The following is a 21,639-nucleotide window of genomic DNA, read 5'->3' as shown; positions in this document are numbered from 1 at the left end:
TTGCTAGGAAGTCTGTTCTGTTGCTCTCCGGTCAGTTGGGGTCTATGCCAGTCATTCTGCCACAGTGGCTTTTCACAACACACACACAACACACTGATGTCGAGGATGTCCCTGGGTTTTAGGGTGGCAATCTCAGATATACAAAATCATCTCCGAAGGTCAAGTCATTCTGACACTAGCCTGAGTCCCAAAAATCGGTTAGTATGGCATTGCCATCTCCTATGTCATTTTCCTGCCAAAACAACACAAACAGATAAGGGACTCAGGCTAGTGTCAGTATGACTTGACCTTCGGAGATTATTGGTAATTATGAGGTATAAGAACACCCAGCAGTGGGTTCTCGGTGGTCTCAGCTTAGATATAACTAGAGACATCCTGTATGGAAGACTTCATGAAACAAAGTTTATTGATACAAAATAACCAAAACAATAGAAGAAAATGTCTATATTGGGACAAATGGCAATAAATACAACAGTGGATGGGGTCTACATACAGACAGGAGCATTATGGCACAACGAATCATTGAGATATGAAGAACATTTAAAAATACCTAAGAAGTTTGGTCATGTGACAGAAACTAACATTTGAGATGATCTTCTGAGAGAGTCTCAAGATAGGCAGCGAAAGTACAAAAACAGAGAACTACAAAAACATTGCAGTGCTTTCAAGTCAAACTGGGACATGACGGCCATGAGCATCTTAACTAAAACCATCCATCTTTTTCTCCTGCCAACCTTCTCTAAAATATGATTGCTGTATATTCAGAATGGATAGAACATAAGTCTCTTAGCAAAACTTACCACAGAGCAGAAGACTTGTGGATCAGATTTGAAGGAGATGAAAGAGAACAGACGATATAGTATATTGAAAACAAAGAGGAAAGGAGGGAGCAGGTAAACATGATGTGTAGTGAATGCCAGTGATGGAATGTTTCTCACAGAACTCCCTAGTTGAGTTTCTGATCCGTGAGAACTACAAAACCCATAAAACATAGAAAGAACTTGCCGCATTCTATACATTATTACGATTGGCCGGAAAATATTGACATTCTAACGAGTTTAAAAGGAATGCTAGATTGATAAGCCAACATTTCCCTTTTAGGGGAAAAAAAACATGTTTTAAAAAAAAAAACATAGCAAGGATGGTAAAAGTCTTGCTCTGTTAACAAAATCGCTCCCTCACACTTACTTGACATTACAGTGGCTTTATACCAGAGTAACACATTTGCATCAGTTTAAACAACTTCATCATAAGTGGTACCACAAAAATTGTATCAAACTACATATAGGCCTACGGTTCTTATGATCCGTCAAGGTACTTGGACATGCAACTACCCTCCAGATTCCGGTAGAAGGCCACTATAAACGTTACATATTCCCAGACACACCGTGTTACACTTGGAACTACTGCTACACAGGGTGACATTTTGACTACGCAAAAAAGCAATGCAGTTGTCCAAACAAGCGCTACTTTTTTGCGAAGCCAAAATGGGGCCCACAGAGGGAACATGGCACCCTATTACCCCATATAGAGCAATTACACATGACACACGGTCAGTCTAATAGTTGATGCCCTGGTCCTCGTCATAGTGCCCACTGTACTGCTGTTGGTACCCGCCCCTGTACTCTTCCTCGTCGTCATGCTGATACTGGTACTCCACCTGGTAGTCGCTATCACTAATCTCCGATCCATTGGTGCCTGTTCCCAGGCTCCCGTTGCCGTGGCTACCGGCGTGGTTGCCCATGGTGACGGGCGAGGTGGGCTCTGTGGGGGAGGCGCAGTACTTGGGGTCGTAAATCTGCCTGCCCAGGCCATAGCTGCTCATGCCCTTCTGGGACGCCACCTTGTTGGTGCCCATCTGCAGGGAGATGGTGGAGCTGTCTGCATGCTGTCCTGCCGACTTCTGGTCGTAGATGTCGCGGCGGGTACCTGGAGCCGACATGCCAGCCTGGGGGAAGAGGAGGTCAGGTTGGCGGCGGAGCGGTTGGTAGTATGTGTGTGTATGTGACCGATTGTGTGTGTGTGAGAGGGAGAAAGAAAAAGAGCGCGTGCGCGTACACCTGACCACAGTAACCTTTAGTCGGTAGAGGTCTCGCCCTGTTACGAGATTACTGCTAATTGCTTCCAGGGATTACAGTGGATAGGAATCCATTGAAGCATAAGAAACACAGCATACACATCAAAGACGACATTCTTACCTGGCTGGCACCCTTGTTGGTTCCCATCTGCAGGCTGATGGTAGTCTGGTCATAGGGCTTGTCTGTCTGTGACTTTGGGTCATATAAGTGTCTCCTGGTGCCATACGCTGTCATACCAGACTGGCTGGCACATTTATTTGTTCCCATCTACCCAGGACAGAAACAGCTTTCAGACAAGGCTCCATCCATAAGTCATAATGTCCTCTAATCAAATCTCTTCTATATCTGGCCATTTTTATTGACGACAAATTCATTTCCGAGTATGACTGGGATCCATTATTAGTATAACATTTTTTAAAAAGTGGGAAAATACAAACATGTCTACTGCTATAATATCATTATTTAGTGAAAAAAACAAACAGATGAGATCCATTTAAAGCATTATCTCTGTTGTCATTGCTATTGTGTGTGCACGACCCACCTGCAGTCCAATCACACATTGTCCAGCCTTAATTTTGTCCTCGTCGAAATGGCGCGTCCTCTTGTCTGCGAACTTCACACCGATGTCACAGTTGGAGTTTGAGCCTTTGGTTTTCGCCTGTTGCATGTTATGAGACAAAGAAACAAAAGTCAGTGATGCTTTCAGTTTTACATGACCATGTTTCTACTCACTATTTCCAACTGTACTGGAAGCCTACATAGTGCTGCATGGGTATGTCAAACAAATAACATTTTATGTCACATGCGCCAATACAACAGGAATGTTACCATGTATCAAACTATGTTACCTTATCATGAAATGCTTACTTACAAGCCCAACCAATTCGTAACCAACATATCGCCCTAACAGATCCACAGATGATGCAATCTCTATTGCACTCCACACTGCCCTTTCCCACCTGGACAAAAGGAACACCTATGTGAGAATGCTATTCATTGACTACAGCTCAGCGTTCAACACCATAGTGCCCTCAAAGCTTGTCAATAAGCTAAGGACCAAACACCTCCCTCTGCAACTGGATCCTGGACCCTGACTGGCCACCCCCAGGTGGTAAGGGTAGGTAACAACACATCTGCCACGCTAATCCTCAACACAAGGGCCCCTCAGGGGTGTGTGGTCAGTCCCCTCCTGTACTCCCTATTCACTCATGACTGCACGGCCAGGCACGACTCCAACACCATCATTAAGTTTGCCGATGACGCAACAGTGGTAGGCCTGATCACCGACAAGACAGCCTATAGGGAGGAGGTCAGAGACCTGGCCATGTGGTGCCAGGACAACAACCTCTCCCTTAACGTGATCAAGACAAAGGAGACGATTGTGGACTACAGGAAAAAGAAGACTGAGCACGCCCCCATTCTCATCGACAGGGCTGCAGTGGAGCATGTTGAGCATCAAGTTCCTTGGCGTCCACATCACCAACAAACTATCATGGTCCAAACACACCAAGACAGTTGTGAAGAGGGCACGACAAAACCTATTCCTCCTCAGGAGACTGAAAAGATTTGGCATGGGTCCTCAGATCCTCAAAAGGTTCTGCACAGCAAGCGGTACTGGAGCACCAAATCTAGGTCCATGGTGCTTCTAAACAGCTTCTACCCCCAAGCCATAAGTCTCCTGAACATCTAGTCAAATGGCTACCCAGAATATTTGCATCGCCGCCCCTCCCACTCCATCGCTGCTACTCTCTGTTATCATCTATGCATTGTCACTTTAATAACTCTACCTACATGTACATATTATCTCAACTAACCGGTGCCCCCGCACATTGACTCTGTACCGGTACCCCCGTGTATTGTCTCGTTATTGTTATTTTACTGCTGCTCTTTAATACCTTGTTACTTTTATTTCTTATTCTTGCTCAAAATTATTTTAACCTGCATTGTTGGTTAGGGCCTCGCAAGTAAGCATTTCACTGTAAAGATCTACCTACACCTGTTGTTTTCGGGGCATGTGACTAATAAAACTGGATTGATTTTGATTTTTTTTTTAAAGAAGAAAATATGCAATAAAAAAAAAAAGTTTAAAAAGTAACAAAAAAAACGAGGCTACAGTATATATAGGGGGTACTGGTACCGAGTCAATGTGCAGGGGTACAGGTTAGTCGAGGTAATATGTACATGTAGGTAGTGGTAAAGTGACCTTGCAAAGATAATAAACAGCGAGTAGCAGCAGCAGCGTAAAAAAAGGGGTCATGGCAAAGAGTCCGGGTAGCCATTTGTGCATTTCAATAAAAAATGCAAAAACCCCAATGTTTTTCCGATCCAGGGTTTCAGCACCAATAAAAACAATGTTTTCCTCTTTTCTGTATCTTCATTAATCGTAATCCACTCCTATGACACACTCTTTCTGTGTGTTTGGCACTGGGTAATAACGACGTCAGGAACAACTCAGGGTTCTACACTCACCCCGGTCTAATTGAGAACCTACCATACCAGCCAGGGACAGCAGTGTGCTCTGGACCTGGGTCATGTTCCCATTCTCAAACAGGTCATTGGCTTCAAAGATGTCATTGGGACAAAGGCCAAACTTCAGAATGGCTCGGATGAAATTCCCCAGATTTTCCAGCTAGAACAGAACAAAAAAATCAGACTCCGGTTCATTCTAGATATTTAGTCTCGTATAATTAAAAGCATATTTCTCTGAAATACTGTAGCAGCTTTACAGTATACATCAAAATATCAAATTGTATTTTGTCTCACGTACCTTGTGCCAGTTGAGTTTGGAGTGGTTGGTTTTCTTAATGGAACCAGGCTGCAGTTTGTTAATCAGCCTGAAGCGGAAGAAAACAGTCCATCTCTTACAATTTGATATGAACATAAACAAAATTGGTCAACTAGAGCAATGGAAAATAACAATACACAATTCCGAGTGGTAGTGAAAAGAATGATGGAGCGATTAAGACCACAGCTAATCCTCTGTAGGCCTTTTCAACACCTGATCACTGTTATGGCAACAATATAACATCCTGTATTAAGTTGAGTGATCATCTATCGTGGAATGTGACTACGTATTCCCCTACATCCTCATAGCTGACTGAGCTAAAGACCGGTGAAGTCTAAATGGTTCAGTAGCCTGAACAGGGGAAAAACACCCTTCCAAAACATGTTGGGGGGGGGGGGGGGGGGGGGGGGAATAATACAAACGAAGACTACTGATTGGAAGAATGGTATTTGTGCATATTGTACCAATGTGTAAAATACCTAAAACAGCAGCATACAAACCCTGTTGGTGAGTGGGTGAATCTAAACACACTTTTTTCTATAGACAGAAAACTTACTCGCAGAGGATGACCCCGTCCTTGAGGCCCTTCTGGAAGTTCTCTCCAATGGGCATGCCCGTCACCTCCTCGATCCAGAACCGGAGCTCCTCCTCCTTCTGCAGGTCATACTTCCCTGCGATCTGAGAAAACAAAATACTGTTAACTCCACCCAGTCTTCATTCAACAGTTGTTAAAAATCAAACCCTGTCCCCCTAAACACTGGTTGGGATCTGACTTGTTTGGATAGGTAGGCTATAAAACATCAATACCACTTAGCTTAGAAAAGGGCAAGGTTGAGCAATTACCAGAAACATCCGATCCTGCAAGCAAACACAATCCAAAACACTAACCAACCGAGCCACACACTTAAGGTATCTTGTAATTTGAAACAATTATAACCACAATGCAAGCCTAAACCCAGACTACTTTGCATTGCAAACTCAGTAACCTCTTTGTATATTTATGTATGTGTTGGCCACAGGGAGTGAGACAGAGGGAAAGTTATAATAGCCAGGCAGAGGCAGTTTGCTGTTATGAGATTCAAACCGTGTTTATGTTCAGTGCAATGCCGCAACAGATTTCTTAGTGAGTAGCACGCCCACTCAATAGTTAGAACTCATGGTCATTGGGCCCAGGCGCTCCACTCCCTGGGAAAGATACAGTCTGTTAAAGGGGAGGCTTGCACAATAATTCAGAGGGCTTTTAGCCCAATCTACTGTAAATACTGAACATCTGAGGAAGCAATACGCAATAAAACAGAGAGAAATCACATATTTTGTGAAGACACTTGAGGTAGCACTTCAGTCCTCACAGCAGAAGGCCAAAGCTTTTCAAGTGAAGCCGTCACTCAATTGTCAGCTTTTCGGGAAAACACTCTCCTCGCCCACGTCTCGGCTGTGTGTTTTCCCCGAGGCCCGCTGCTAGGAGAAGTAAGACACAGGAAATTACATGGATCGCTGCCCTGCGCCTGAACCCTGGCTTCAGGGGGATTGCTCCACAGGTTCCTAAGACCAGACGGAAACGGTTTCTTTACCCAATGGCTTGATTGAAGGAGAGAGTTGACAAAATTGATCCTAGATCAGCACTCCCCCTAGGAGACGGCTCCAGGGCTAATTACATGACTAAGGGGAAACTACGTGACAGCATGGCCATTTTTTTTAAAACTTTTTCTTTTTTTAATCTCAGATTGTTCTGGCAATTCTCACATAAAAACTTCACTGGGAGGAAGGATGTTAAACATGCTTTAGACATTTGTATCACAAACCATTTGAGGAAATCATGATGAAAGTGGCCATTTTAAACCTATACAACATGTGCACCTATAGCATGCTCTTAAATATGAAGATTATCTATATTCTGAAATACAAAGTCTTCACATCTCAAAAAGTACCTTTTTGATTTTGCCTATTTGTTTGGAACAATATACTCTTCAAACATAACATTTCCAGCGTGGGCTCTCTGCTACTTTTGAAGAAATTATCCGTTTTATATACACTACCGTTCAAAAAGTTTGGGGTCACTTAGAAATGTCCTTGTTTTCCATGAAAACACACATAAAATTACTTGCAAAATTAATAGGAAATATAGTCAAGACGTTGACAAGGTTATAAATTCAGCAAATAAAGAAGTCCTCTCACTGTCAACGTTGTTTATTTTCAGCAAACTTAACATGTGTAAATATTTGTATGAACATAACAAGATTCAACAACTGAGACATAAACTGAACAAGTTCCACAGACATGTGACTAACAGAACTGGAATAATGTGTCCCTGAACAAAGGGGGGGGGGGTCAAAAGTAACAGTCAGTATCTGGTGTGGTCACCAGCTGAATTAAGTACTGCAGTGCATCTCCTCATGGACTGCACCAGATTTACCAGTTCTTGCTGTGAGATGCTACCCCACTCTTCCACCAAGGCACCTGCAAGTTCCCAGACATTTCTCGGGGGAATGGCCCTAGCCCTCACCCTCCGATCCAACAGGCCCTTGACCTGATCAATAGGATTGAGATCCGGGCTCTTCGCTGGCCATGGTAGAACACGGACATTCCTGTCTTACAGGAAATCACACACAGAACGAGCAGTATGGCTGGTAGCATTGTCATGCTGGAGGGTCATGTCAGGATGAGCCTGCAGGAAGTGTACCACATGAGGGAGGAGGATGTCTTCCCTGTAACGCACAGCGTTGAGATTGCCTGCAATGACAAGCTCAGTCCGATGATGCTGTGACACACCGCCCCAGACCATGAGACGGACCCTCCACCTCCAACTCGATCCCGCTCCAGAGTAAAAGCCTCGGTGTAATGCTCAAACCATCGACGATAAACGTGAATCCGACAATCACCCCTGGCGAGACAAAACCTTGACTCGTCAGTGAAGAGCACTTTTTGCCAGTCCTGTCTGGTCCAGCGACAGTGGGTTTGTGCCTATAGGTAGCGTTGTGATGTCTGGTGAGGACCTGCCTTACAACAGGCCTGCAAGAGGAGGACCGAGCACACCCCCATTCTCATTGACGGGGCTGTAGTGGAGCAGGTTGAGAGCTTCAAGTTCCTTGGTGTCCACATCAACAACAAACTCTAATGGTCCAAACAGCAAGACAGTCGTGAAGAGGGCACAACAAAGCCCATTCCCCCTCAGGAAACTAAAAAGATTTGCCATGGGTCCTGAGACCCTCAAAAGGTTCTACAGCTGCAACATCAAGAGCATCCTGACGGGTTGCATCACTGCCTGGTACGGCAAATGCTCAGCCTCTGACCGCAAGGTACTACAGAGGGTAGTGCGTATGGCCCAGTACATCACTGGGGCTAAGCTGCCTGCCTCCCAGGACCTCTAAAAATTGTCAAAGACCCCAGCCACAGACTGTTCTCTCTACTACCACATGGCAAGTGGTACCGGAGTGCCAAGTCTAAAACAAAAAGGCTTCTCAACAGTTTTTACCCCCAAGCCATAAGACTCCTGAACAGATAATCAAATGGCTACCCAGACTATTTGCATTGTGTTCCCCACCCCACCCCTCTGTTTACGCTGCTGCTACTCTCTGTTTATCATATATGCATAGTCACTTTAACTATACATTCTACCTCAATTGGGCCGACTAACCAATGCTCCCGCACATTGGCTAACCGGGCTATCTGCATTGTGTCCCACCCACCAACCCCTCTTTTACGCTACGGCTACTCTCGGTTCATCATATATGCAGTCACTTTAACCATATCTACATTTACATACTACCTCAATCAGCCTGACTAACCGGTGTCTGTATGTAGCCTCGCTACTGTTATAGCCTCCCTACTGTATATAGCCTGTTTTTTGTTGTTGTTTTATTTCTTTACCTACCTATTGTTCACCTAATACCTTTTTGTTGCACTATTGGTTAGAGCCTGTAAGTAAGCATTTCACTGAATACAACCTGTTGTATTCGGCGCACGTGACAAACTTTGATTTGAGGTGGCGTCGAGCACTCCTCCAGCATCTTTCACTTTTTCTGCTTCTCACGAATGTTCTTCTTTGTGATCTGAACACTTAAGATTTGTCTGTCCATAACACTTTTTTCCAATCTTCCTCTGTCCAGTGTGTGTTATTTTGCCCATCTTAATCTTTTATTTTTATTGGTCAGTCTGAGATATGGCTTTTTCTTTGCAACTCTGCCTAGAAGTCCAGCATCCTGGAGTCACCTCTTCACTGTTGACGTTGAGACTGGTGTTTTGCGGGTACTATTTACTGAAGCTGCATCTGTTTCTTAAACTTGACACTAATTTACTTGTCCTCTTGCTCAATTGTGCACCGAGGCAGTTTGCCCTGTTCTGTGAAGGGAGTAGTACACAGCGTTTTACGAGATCTTCAGTTTCTTGGTAATTTCTCCCATGGAATAGCCTTCATTTCCCAGAACAAGAATAGACTGACGAGTTTCAGAAGGTCGGTCTTTGTTTCTGGCCATTTTGAGCCTGTAATCGAACCCACAAAATGCTGATGCTCCAGATACTCAACTAGTCTAAAGAAGGACCGTTTTATTGCTTCTTTCATCAGCATAACAGTTTTCAGCTGTGCCAACATAATTGCAAAATGGTTTTCTAATGATCAATTAGCTAATCCAAGTTCATAATTTTAAAAGGCTAACGCAACATGCCATTGGAACACGAGTGATGGTTGCTGATAATGGGCCTCTGTACGCCTATGTAGATATTCCCTTTTAAAAAAATCAACCGTTTACAGCTACAATAGTCATTTACAACATTAGCAATGTCTACACTGGATTTCTGACCAATTTGATGTTATTTTAAAACTGGACAACATTTTTGCTTTTCTTTCAAAAACAAGGACATTTCTAAGTGACCCCAAACTTTTGAACGGTGGTGTATATAGAAATTGACATTATAGGTCCTTAACCAATCACAGTCCTCCAGCAGGGTCGTACATTCAGCAGGTCACCAGCAGAGAGGTTCCTTTGAATCCAGTTTCCCCATTAACTGTGTTGGCGGTGCTCATAAAATGTATCATAACTTCGAAAGCAGCAGAGAGTCCACTCTGGACATTTGTACAGTAGATTGTTTTAAACAATGCCTAAAAATGAACTAAATTCAAAAGGGTACTTTTGAGATATTCATATGTATAGTTAAGGTTTAATAAATTAATGTGTAAAATTGTTTTTCAGAATATATACTGGGTGTAGAAAACATTAGGAACACCTGCTCTTTCCATGACAGACTCACCAGGTGTATACAGGTGAAAGCTGTGATCCCTTATTGATGTCACTTGTTAAATCCACTTCAAATCAGTGTAGATGAAGAGGAGGAGACAGGTTAAAGAAAGATTTTTAAGCCTCGAGACATGGATTGTGGATATGTGCCACTCAGCGGGTGAAAGGGCAAGACAAAAGATTTAAGTGCCTTTGAACGGGGTATGGTAGCAAGTGCCAGGCGCACCGGTTTGAGTGTCAAGAACTGCAACGCTGCTGGGTTTATCACACTCAACAATTTCCCGTGTAACAAGAATGGTCCACCACCCAAAGGACATCCAGCCAACTTGACTCAACTGTGGGAGGCATTGGAGTCAACAGGGGCCAGCATCCTTGAGGAAAGCTTTCGACACCTTGTTGAGTCCATGTCCCAACGAATTGAGGCTCTTGAGGGCAAAAGGGGGTGCAACACAATATTAGGAAGGTGTTCCTAATGTTTTGTACACTCAGTAGATATACTACATATTGAAGAGCACACTATGAGTATAATGTGAGTATAATGACACCAAGGTGTTGTCTGTATCATTGGGTCTAACAGGGGGTATGTATTGGTTTAAAACAATATATACATAAATAAAAAGGGCCTAAAATGGCCACTTTCAAGTTATCATTTTTTGGGGTGTTTTACAAATGTAAAAAGCATACCAACATCCTTCCTCCCCATTAACTTTCTGTGAGAGAATTGCCAGAACAAATCAGAGATACCAAAATTGTAATCGCCCTAACGAGGTATTGTTTTTACTCTCCGGGATACAGGAACAACTCCCGCAGGTTATGGTACAGTAACTCTTATCCTACGAGGTCCAGAGCCTGTTGGTTTTCTGTTCTACCTGATAATTAATTGCACCCACACTTGGTGTCCCAGGTCTAAATCGGTCCCTGATTAGAGGGGAACAATGAAAACAATGTTCCAGACTTGAGTTTGAGGGCTGTAGTGCATCCTTTTCCATTAGCGTGGTTACAGGTTCAATTTCAGCCAGGTACATTTTCCACTTCATATTAACTAGGCTACTTTTCATTTTTTTTGATTGCTACTCCGTCGAGCCCTCTGTCACTAGAATGAACGATGTGCATCTTCTAGCGATCTACTGATAGGCTAGGCGCCTGTCAGTCGTCACAAAGTGAGCAATGACAGGGAAATGCTGCAGAGTATAAGATGCGAAGTGAGAGGTTTCACTCCCGCCAAAATAAACCCAATGCGTTTCTATGGGGTTATTTTGGACCCAAGATTGTCACCTGCCTTCGCGCCTTTGAGAGGACTCCCATTGTTAGGGTGGAGAAATTGGCATCTCGTCAATATATACAGATCTCTGGTTGTAGTAGTTTGACACATTTCATTTATTTTCTTTTGCGTGTCTCATATAGCCAGACACATGGTGCATGGTGGGCCTAGGCTACTTACTGTGTGTCGATTTACAACTGAACAGCAAGTGTTAACTAGTTTATGAAAAGATGTTGAACTGACTGAATAAAGTCGATCTCCTATATCCCTTTGCCATTCATAAATCATGCAAAGTGGTTGTCCATGGTATCGCATAGGTTTTTCTTTCCAAGGAAGTCGGGACCTGCCAGTTAGTGACGCTAAAGTGAATGACTCTCGTCTCATCAGCCTACCAAATCGTATCGGTGAGAGCCATTCATTTGGCTCCCTAATTTTCATAGGCTACTGGTAGGCCTAGTCTTTTTGGCGATTATCTGCAGATAAATTATTAAAAGACCCGATGAAGATGGTGAATCATCACTGCAGGAATAATTGGTAGTGGAGAGCCTCATTCTGCATTAAAACAGAATAACAATATAAAAAATATATATTGACCTTAGTAGAGAATCAAAAAAAATATATATATATATTTGCCCAAGTTTATCATAAGACATGGACAGAATGCATGAGTGATTTATATTTCCCGCAACTTTCTTTGATGGGAATGAAAACACTCCTCTGGTAGATGGAAAGGCTTGCCCAGAAACCATCTCAATTAAATGTTAACTACAAAGTAACCTACGCTTACCTTCATCAAGTGGGTATTTGTTTCGCAAACTCCACCATCACGTACGCTAAAAAAACACTGCTAAGCAGCCTCTTGCTAGGTGTGCAATTGAATTAAAGGGTAACTACACACAAACTTTTACATTTCTCAGATTTTCCCAGACCTCAAAAGTTGTCCACTGATGTGGTTTAAGCATTGTTGTGGACTTAGAACATCCAATTTTGGATGGGGGGAAATGGGGAAAAAAAGGGAAAAGTAATACATAATTTGAAGAACAAACATAGTTGTGGCAATTCATATTTTGCAGTAAATAAGACTAATTTAAAGAGAAGACCGGTTAAATGTAAAAAAAAAAAAAAAAAGGTAGAATGTTATCTTACTTAGAAAACAGTCCTGATCATTCACTCATTTGGATATATCTATTAACCCATATTTAACTAGGCAAGTCAGTTAAGAACAAATTATTACTTATAATGACGACCAACCCCGGCCAAACCCTAACCCGGACGACGCTGGGCCAAATTGTGCGCCGCCCTATGGTACTCCCAATCACGGCCGGTTATAAGACAGCCTGGAATCGAACCAGGGTCTGTAGTGACACCTCTAGCACTGAGATGCAGTGCCTGACACCGCTGCGCCTAGACAATATCCAAAACAACAAACTGAATTCATATTTTCTTAGAAGTAATTCAAATGTATTTTTTACACAATACCACAACCATTTTTCCAATCTGAGGTAAACTCTATAAAGTATTCAATAATTGCAGATGGAATCAAGGTATTAGGATGTAACAGAGGCCGCCAAAATAGAGCTCTTTCGGACAAAAATGTTGAACCCTGGCGGCGCCTGGCTGGCTACTTTTTCTATTTGGCTGGCTAGTCTAAGTACTTGTGGAAAACACTGCTCTAAAAGATCAGTCTGGCACGCAAGGACAGATCTGACTGTCTCATATGGGGAAACCAGAGTTTCAGACTGTATGGTATAGTCATTGTATCTGGATATCAAGGAGAAAATCTGACTCACAAACCCTTATTCACTGAAGATTTCATGAACAGAGATTGTGAGCTATGGGCCACGCAATATCTTCAACAGTGAAGAGGCGACTCTGGGATGCTGGCCTTCTGGCAGAGTTGCAAAGAAAAAGCCATATCGCAGACTGGCCAATAATCTTTTATTTTTAAGATGGGCAACAAAGAAAACAGACACTGGACAGAGGAACTCTGCCTAGGCCAGCATCCCGGAGTAGCCTCTTCACTGTTGAGACGGGTGTTTTGCAGGTACTATTTAATGAAGCTGCCAGTTGAGGACTTGTGAGGTGTCTGTTTCTCAAACTAGACACTAATTTACTTGTCCCCTCACTCAGTTGTGCACCGGGGCCTCCCACTCCTCTTTCTAATCTGGTTAGAGACAGCGCTGTTCTGTGAAGAGAGTAGTACACAGCGTTGTACGAGATCTTCAGTTTCTTGGTAATTTCTCACATGGAATAGCCTACATTTCTCAGAACAAGAATAGACTGACGAGTTTCAGAAGAAAGGTCTTTGTTTCTGGCCATTTTGAGCCGGTAATCAAACCCATAACTGTTGATGGTCCAGATACTCAACTAGTCTAAAGAAGGACCGTTTTATTGCTTCTTTAATTAGCACAACAGTTTTTAGCTGTGCTAACATAATTGCAAAAGGGTTTTCTAATGATAAATTAGCCTTTTAAAATGATAAACTTGGATTAGCTAACAACGTGCCATTGGAACACAGGAGTAATGGTTGCTGATAATGGGCCTTGTGTACACCGATGTGGATATTCCATTTTTAAAAAATACTACAATAGTCATTTACAACATTATCAATGTCTACATTGTATTTCTGATCAATTTGATGTTATTTTAAATGGACCATTTTTGTGCTTTTCTTTCAAAAACAAGGATATTTCTAAGTGACAAACTTTTGAACGGTTGTGTACATATTACCTCAATTACCTTGACTAACCTGTACCCCAGCACATTGACTTGGTACCCTTGTATATAGCCTTGTTTTTGTTATTTTATTATGTTATTTTTTCTCCTTTCGTTTATTTTGCTAATTTTTCAGACTAAAAAATACAATTAAAATAAAATAAAAAACTGCACTGTTGGTTAAGTAAGCATTTCACAGTAAGGTCTACACCGGTTGTATTTGGTGCCTGTGACAAATTAAAATTGGATTTGAATCAGTCTGTTTATTCTAGCACTGCTGCTTGTCAGACTGAAGATACCACAATGTCAGAACAGAGCCTCGTCAAGTTCTGTGTCTGTCTGTCTGTGTTTATCAGGGAACAGCGGAGGTAGAGGTTCAAGAGAGATCCCACATCTGTAATTTATTAAACCCCCCACAGTCTGCACTTGGGTTACACACAAGGTTATCAATCCCCACACAATGCCTGCAGCTCTCTGCGTATGGTGAAAACAAGCAAACAACAGGTTTTCCAAAGGTTCAGAGCCATCTGTGATAGGCTTAATCCTACACACACACAGACTAACCTCTGCTGAAAGCAATCATCAGTAGTCCTCCCTCAACAAGAGGACTCAAACCCCACCAACCTCTCCCTCCCCCTTCACACAAAACACCACTTTTATCGTGTCTAACAGTTCATCACCCGCCATAATGTCAAATGAGAAATCTGTCAAGATTAAAAAGAGCTAACAACTTTCATTATCACTCAAAGGCTCCGTGTAGGAAAGATGGCAGCCCTTCCTACAAAGACCAGCAGTCTTTAAAAAGGGCAAAGAGTCTTTAATGGGATTAAATAGAGGGGGAACGTTGATGCGATGTCCCAGAAATGCATTCATTTGACTCCTATCCCACACTGGGAGGGTCAGAGGTCAATGTGAGAGGTAGATAAAGGAAAAAGTTTGCTCGCAACCTTGTGTCACACCAAACAAGCTACGTTAGGCTAGCCGTTGCTATGAGACCCAGAAGACACAAGTCCCACACAGCGAGTCCCTTTAAAAACGTCCCATGGAGAGCTGAGAAGGGAGCGTGAACAGTCCCTGTTCGAGTCTAGAAAAATCACTCCTCATTGCCAAACAATAGCTTCAGTGTTCTTGATAGAGCAGAACTAGCTAGGCATTCATAGACGAAAGAGGGGGAGAAACACAGGACTAGCCAAAAAGACCTTGATTCATCTTTCTCTTTCTTAGACATGCAGAGAAAGAAACCCCCTCTTCTTATACTACCACTGCTGCCCACACAACTGGAAGTATTTTCTGATGAGTCTGGGGAATGGAGAGAACATCTGGCCTGAAAAAAGAATGAGAGCGTTGTATTGTAAATGGGCCGCTCCTTCAGGATACGACATTACGGTACTGTGAAAGTTAGCCTACGTTTGTGTGAAAATTACAGGCTTTGCCCTCCAAAACCTTAATGTATGCTCCTCCAAAACCCCAAACCTGTTTAAATATTGGTTATCCATTTATTGTAGAGGAAATGGCATTGAATGGAGCCTTGACAATAGAGACAGCTGGTGGTGTGTTAATAAATTATTAACCTTACGTGCCTCTGGGAAATGTTCAATGGAGTGGAATGATGCAGCGATTTTTTTCTGTGATGAGTGTGAGGTGAGGTAGAAACAATTACACCATCTGTTTACGTTGCCCTAGGCCCATTGTCATAGTGCTGTTTGTTGACATACAGTAAGAACGTGTTAACAGAGACAAGTAAAGCTGGAAGGCAGACATTTTCCACATTGTGTGGACATTTTCCCCCATTTCCAATTCAAATCTGGCTCTATCCATCCTCACCTGTGAGCCATGACTCAAAATGTCACTGTTATCCTTAGGACACCTCCTCCTGAACTGATAATATAAAAATAACCAAAAAGGAAATAACTCCCGATATGTCAAAAACAGAAAGTGCTGCTGCTCCATCCTGTGTTCTTCCTGGGTTTGAAGGGTAATTATAGTGAGTGTTTACTTAACAGCACTCAGGAAGACTCCTTCCTGTTCTCCTTGAGATGTCAGCGTGGGGTTTAAAAGGCCACTCTGGGACATCCTCAACGGATGGAGGATGGCCAAGTTAGCACTTTAGAGGAGTGTCAACAAAATCATGACATTCCCTCCCAACAGCCATGTGTTGTGGTGGTAGAACTAATTAAATTACACACACACACACTGGCCCCAGTTTGCTGAACTATATGAACATATTTTGCATTTACATTATATTATGTAAAACAGAACAAGTGGGGAGTATAAATGGGAGTTAAATGCAAATATTTCTGGACTGATACACTTGAGCGTAATCTATTCAGCCCTCTTTCAAACAACTAACTGCCAAGCCAACACCACAAACATGTCTTTGTTCTGTGCGGCTGGACACGGGTTAACCCTAAATACTGTAGTCAGGGGAGCTATTTTAAGTCCTATGGATGAGGTGCACTGTGCACATGATGTTCACCACAGCCTTATCTCTTGTGCACAGGAGCGAAAAGTAGCTGTGGACACGTAAGCTGCAGGTACAATACAAGGGCAGTGTGTAAACGTTGTCTGATTACTGAAGAGGTCAGCCAGAGTCATGGGAAAAGTTATGGGAAAGGTGGCTTGAACTCATCCTTATTGCAAATGATGCAAGTGGTGTCCTCTTAGTGGGATTAACCAGTACGCGTTGAAAGTTGATGAGAAAGAACGTGTTTGGTTTCACGATGGGGTATTCATGACACGAACATGTTTATACCGGTATAGCCCACTTCTACTGTGTCTCTACTGTAGGGTTGAAGGTTACAGGGGTATATGTAACATTAGATGAGATGTCCATGTGCCAACACTTTCAGCCTGGTTTTCATAGTTTTAAAAAAAATGGTATTTTCTCTTGCTAGCACTTCCTAGCGGACTGGAGGTTTAAGTGTCCTGTCCTCGAGCTAGCACAGATGGTCAGACCATCCCAGCACCACTTTATTACAGTCCTTACTGTTAAGGGTTATGGCAAAAAAATAGGCACGCCTTACAGCGGTCTTACAGATGTCACAGCTTACAAAGTCCTCCAAGTATCTGTACTACTAAAGAAAAAGTGATAACCACAACAGTTTCAGCCCTGTATCAGATTCATAACGTTTTGGATGGTGTCAGATAACACAACGCAGGAAGCCAGAACTTGAGGTATGACTGAAGACCAGGGAAAGGGTATTTTACAAAGTAGGCTAATTCACTTTAATTACTTTTGCAATTACTGGACAAAGCAACTTCCTTTGTGGTGTAGCGGTCCATTGTACTCCCCAGTGCATTGTAAGTATTAATAAATAGCACGTACAAGCATTTCCCATCTCTGTAAGTAAAATAAACATAGGACGGGATCAATACAATTTCAAGAAAGTCAATAATTACATTTCCTGAATCCACTGAGTTGAAAAGGAATCGGCCACAATCACCCAAGCCTGCTACACCAGCACAATGTCCTACATTGTTGCTGTCTGGCATACAGCCATACTTGTGAAGATGTTGTGTGGTGGTTTTTAACAATTAAAGTATCAAAGGCTGTGTAAGGTGATGTTGACAACCTGGTTACACACACCAAAGCTCCCACTGTGGTCTTGACATGATGGGAGCCTCCCATTGTGATCAGCTGTTTACTTCCTGGAACACATCCGAGTGCCAGCCTGCCAGGAGTTACCACGAAAACTATGACCAAGAACCCATGTGGAGGGCTCTACTAGGGCTTTAACTCTACTATTACAGTAGCTTCCTGGACTCAGATTTAGCATATTCCTGGACTAAAAAGCACTTTCAATGGAGAATACCCATTGAGCATGCTTAAGTCCAGGAGTAAGCTTAATCTGGGTCTGGGAAACTAGTCCAAAGAGGCCCAAAGGATTTGCCTAAAAGTGCCGTATGCAGATCTTCACTAGAAAGGAATATTAAAATGGCATGGTATAGGGGGGGTTGTACTCCGCTTGACAGTTCAGAGACATTCATGGCACTTCCTATGGAACACAATCTCGCTTTTCTTTTCCACAAGCCGTCGCAGCAGACCACTGAAGGGCTGGCATTTCTCTGTCAGACTTCTAATAAAGCGTATCATCTGGCAGACCACATGGAAAATGTCTCAGCTCACACTGGAAGGAGGCGGGGATCGGGATGGAACCATTGCTTCGCATGGATGGAATGACCCACTTCGGACTCCATTTAGAAAGGGAGTGAAAGGACAAAAACCCACTGGAGAGGAGCTGTGGATATCGGTATAAAAAGACTAGTAAATATGTTGATAGCAGTTTTTTCAGACTATGTGGCTTGACCTGGAAAACTCTGGGCCCCTAGATATACCGTAGCTATAACCAGGTCAACTTAGGTGGTCAGGAAAAACTCCTGGCCCTAGTGAAGAGGGGGGGGGGGGGGGTGATCCACCTCTTTATTTATTGTGTGGGACATACAGTACGTGTGGATCATAGACCTCTGGGCCATCTGGGATTCTCCCCAGGAGCAATGTGCTCAATTGAGCAGAAGCCAACAAAAAAATACAGAGAATTTGGCAAGGGGCCCAGCCCATCATTCATCCATTCAACAGCTAAAAAGATTCATATTTAATTTGCATGCTATATTTCTGAACGGTTGATAGAAAGACATCTAGGGGACCCTTTCAAACAATAGTAGCAAATTGATTCCACATGAGTCTGACAATGAAGGCGACACTGCAGTTTTACACTGTGTATAAAATTCAAAAAAACTACAGTGAGGTCAGACAAGGAGAAAGCATTGTTGAGGCGGATGTAGTCTAGTACTGCAGACTTCACTCAGCAGTATAGGGACCCTTACACAACCTGTATAGGGCTCCACCCACTATGTTGGAGCAACAATGAGTTGTTGGCCTTGCCAATCATTCATGACGCTTTCATCCTTTCCTGTAGCAAAAAAAGATCATAAGGGAATATTGTACACACACAATGTAGAATTGTTTTCATCCAGCATCACTGTAGCCCAAAATAAGTTGCACTTGTGAAAGGTCTGGGAAAAGTGGGTCAAGAATGGCAATACTTGACATACAGCCTATTTTTTTTTCCAACGCAGTGTTCTTGCTGAGAAAATTACACATTTATGTTAAAGACATTAAATCACAGGAAATGTGTGTGGGGGTGGGTGGGGGTTCTGCACCCTGTAACCTGATAGACTATCCCTTTTGGGCCAAATTGTGCAACAAGACAAAGGGCACATTGATTAAGAAATTGAGCATAATTCATACTGATTTACGTGGCCATTTGCCAACACACACACTTTCCACAATTAGAAAAAAAGTTTCAGGTCGTATAGAGAGGAAATGAATGCACCGACTTGATGCGAAGCAGTTTCACGGGGATCCATTTCATGTAAATAATAACTTTTCTCCCAAACACCTCTCATTTAATCACTTTGATAGGTAAAATGGTATAATCCTAATATTCACGCACGCTTACCTTGCTTCTCAATTCTGCAGTCAAACCGTACACTGGACCCTTGTTGAATTGAGTCATTTTCTTTGTTTTGCAAATGTAAAACAGTGTCAATAATTTGCAACAAAAAAAGTTGCGCCTTCTTCCACGTTTCCTCTGTTACAAAGTAGCAAGTTCCGTACAAGAGTTACAATTATGAAAATAAATCCGTAAACCTCTTTAATGTCCCGATTCTTCGGCGAGCAGATGGAAAGAGAACGGAATTGACCTTGCACAGAAAGTTCTGGTTCGCAGTAGATAGCTTGTCTTTCGACCGAAAAAAAAAGAGAGACCTGCGGTAAGCCAATCAGAAGCCTTGATTTCCCCTGCACTCGCTCAAGGATCGCAAGGAAGATATAGAAACAAGGATGTTAAACACACGTTATTCACAATAACAGATTCACAATTTGGTTGGTCAAGTATCCCCTGATTAGGCTATATGACTATTATTATTATTATTAGGCTACCATTCAATCCTTTTTCCCCATAAAATATCAATAGAATATAAAATGAATGACAAACAATACAAATAATTTATGAAGATATCTAATTGCATTATAGTAGGCTATCATGCAGCATATGCCTCTCTTCCAAGAGTCCTCCACCACAGGATGGTTTAGGGTAGTAATGCAAGAGTGACATAAATAATGCCTCCTTCCACAATGCATTGAGAAATGACAAGTTTACACTAGACTGAGATCAGCTCTAAAAAAACTGCCTCTAGTAAGTCTCTGTCTATACTATTTCTACTTAAGTTGGCTGAATGCAAACAAATCATTCCCTCCCTCCCTGCATCCCTCCCCCTCCCTCCATGTGTTTCCTGTCCCCTGAGCAGTGCCATCAAGGGACTCCAAGTGTCCATAAACAGGAAGACTGTCCACAATGGAAACTTGCTGCCAGAACTGCTCATCCTGAAAATAACACAAACAGAGCTACCCTCTGAAGAACTCCCCATGCGATTCCCACCGTGAGGACTAGCTGGGTCTCAGTCTCTGCCTTTTCCTCTGAAACACTCAGGGTGGTCTAGGTCTAGTCTACTAGTCTGTCTCCACTCCTGAAATAGTTCTGGGTTAAATGTCTGAGAAAAAGTCATTTGACATTTTTTTCATGATGACAATCATACTATTACTGTATATGCCTCATAGAAAGAGTCAAGTGCATGTTATTATTACTGTCGGATTGAGTGTCTATACTGTCTATGTCAAACATTTTCCTTCTGTACATGAAACATATTCATGCGTATGATTCTGGTGTTTTGGATGTTACTTAGGTGATGAGAAAAAAAGTAAGGGAGGGAATTGGTATTCACCTAGGTAGGTAACAGTTGCCACAAAAAAATGAAAAACAAACTGTGAATGGAAATTCAATGACCTTTTTCCAACTTGCACAAGCAGTGACTATACAGACTCCGCTGATCTGATTCAGCTCTTGTTCCAGTTGAACCTGTTACGTAATTATTACTGTGCATCATTTTTTGTTCACCAACAACGAATAAATGCCAACTGCACAATTACTGTAGGTAGTGTACTACTTACTGCGTGCTTGATCCACAGTTCCCTGAAGCAATGACTGTTAGCCATTATGATTTTGCTTAGGAAGGGAGATAGCTAAGACTTTCAATTTACCGAAAACTATTGTACAAGGTAAGACAATTGCGTAGTGCAGAAGACATTTCTCATGGAAACTGGCAGTGGGCTTATTTCAGCACATTGCAATGCCAAGACATTTACTGTTAAGTCCATCAGTCATTTTTTCTCTCTCTCTACATCAGGTCCTGCCGGGAAATAGGCTACATGGCATGGAACTGTATTCCTGAGTGTTAAAAATGAGCAGAAACAGATATGTCTGTTTTCATGTTTTGTGTGTGTGTGTGTGCGTGTGTTTGTTAATCTATAGTGCTCTAACTAAAAAATGAGTAGAGCAGAGTACTGGCAACCAGCCATTGTCCATCAAATACTACCCAGTAAAATAAAACACAATTTCCCATTTTTCCCAGCATGAGAATAGCTCCCACTGTAGGAAAAGATAGTTGCCTGGCGACCCAAACTCCTTTCTCAGGCCAAATGCTATGCCATGCCCATAGATATTAGTTTAT

General features: G+C 42.5%; 1 protein-coding gene across 1 annotated transcript; it reads right to left on the bottom strand.

Moving 5' to 3' along the window:
• Window positions 1-380: 380 nt before the first annotated feature.
• On the bottom strand, window positions 381-19,839 carry LOC139387101 (calponin-3-like). The gene is made up of 7 exons (XM_071133105.1): window positions 19,530-19,839; window positions 5,420-5,541; window positions 4,846-4,912; window positions 4,570-4,707; window positions 2,620-2,736; window positions 2,199-2,345; window positions 381-1,948 (listed from the first exon to the last, which is right to left on the bottom strand). The coding sequence occupies exons 1-7, from the start codon at window positions 19,584-19,586 to the stop codon at window positions 1,559-1,561; spliced, it is 1,038 nt and encodes a 345-aa protein (XP_070989206.1). The 5' UTR covers window positions 19,587-19,839; the 3' UTR covers window positions 381-1,558.
• Window positions 19,840-21,639: the final 1,800 nt, after the last annotated feature.

This window comes from Oncorhynchus clarkii, chromosome 28 (assembly GCF_045791955.1).
Source record: "Oncorhynchus clarkii lewisi isolate Uvic-CL-2024 chromosome 28, UVic_Ocla_1.0, whole genome shotgun sequence".
NCBI lineage: Eukaryota > Metazoa > Chordata > Actinopteri > Salmoniformes > Salmonidae > Oncorhynchus > Oncorhynchus clarkii.
The sequence above is the reverse complement of the archived record's forward strand: the minus strand, read 5'-3'. Positions and strand labels throughout refer to the sequence as shown.

What these genes read in the sequence shown, in the direction of transcription:
- LOC139387101 (XM_071133105.1), bottom strand. Translation starts at nt 19,586, where the DNA reads ATGACTCAATTCAACAAGGGTCCAGTGTACGGTTTGACTGCAGAATTG. An exon ending in CCAAACTCAACTGGCACAAG is followed by an intron (nt 4,708 to 4,845) that starts GTACGTGAGACA and finishes GTTCTGTTCTAG; the next exon opens with CTGGAAAATCTGGGGAATTT. An exon ending in TGCTGTCCCTGGCTGGTATG is followed by an intron (nt 2,737 to 4,569) that starts GTAGGTTCTCAA and finishes AACATGCAACAG; the next exon opens with GCGAAAACCAAAGGCTCAAA.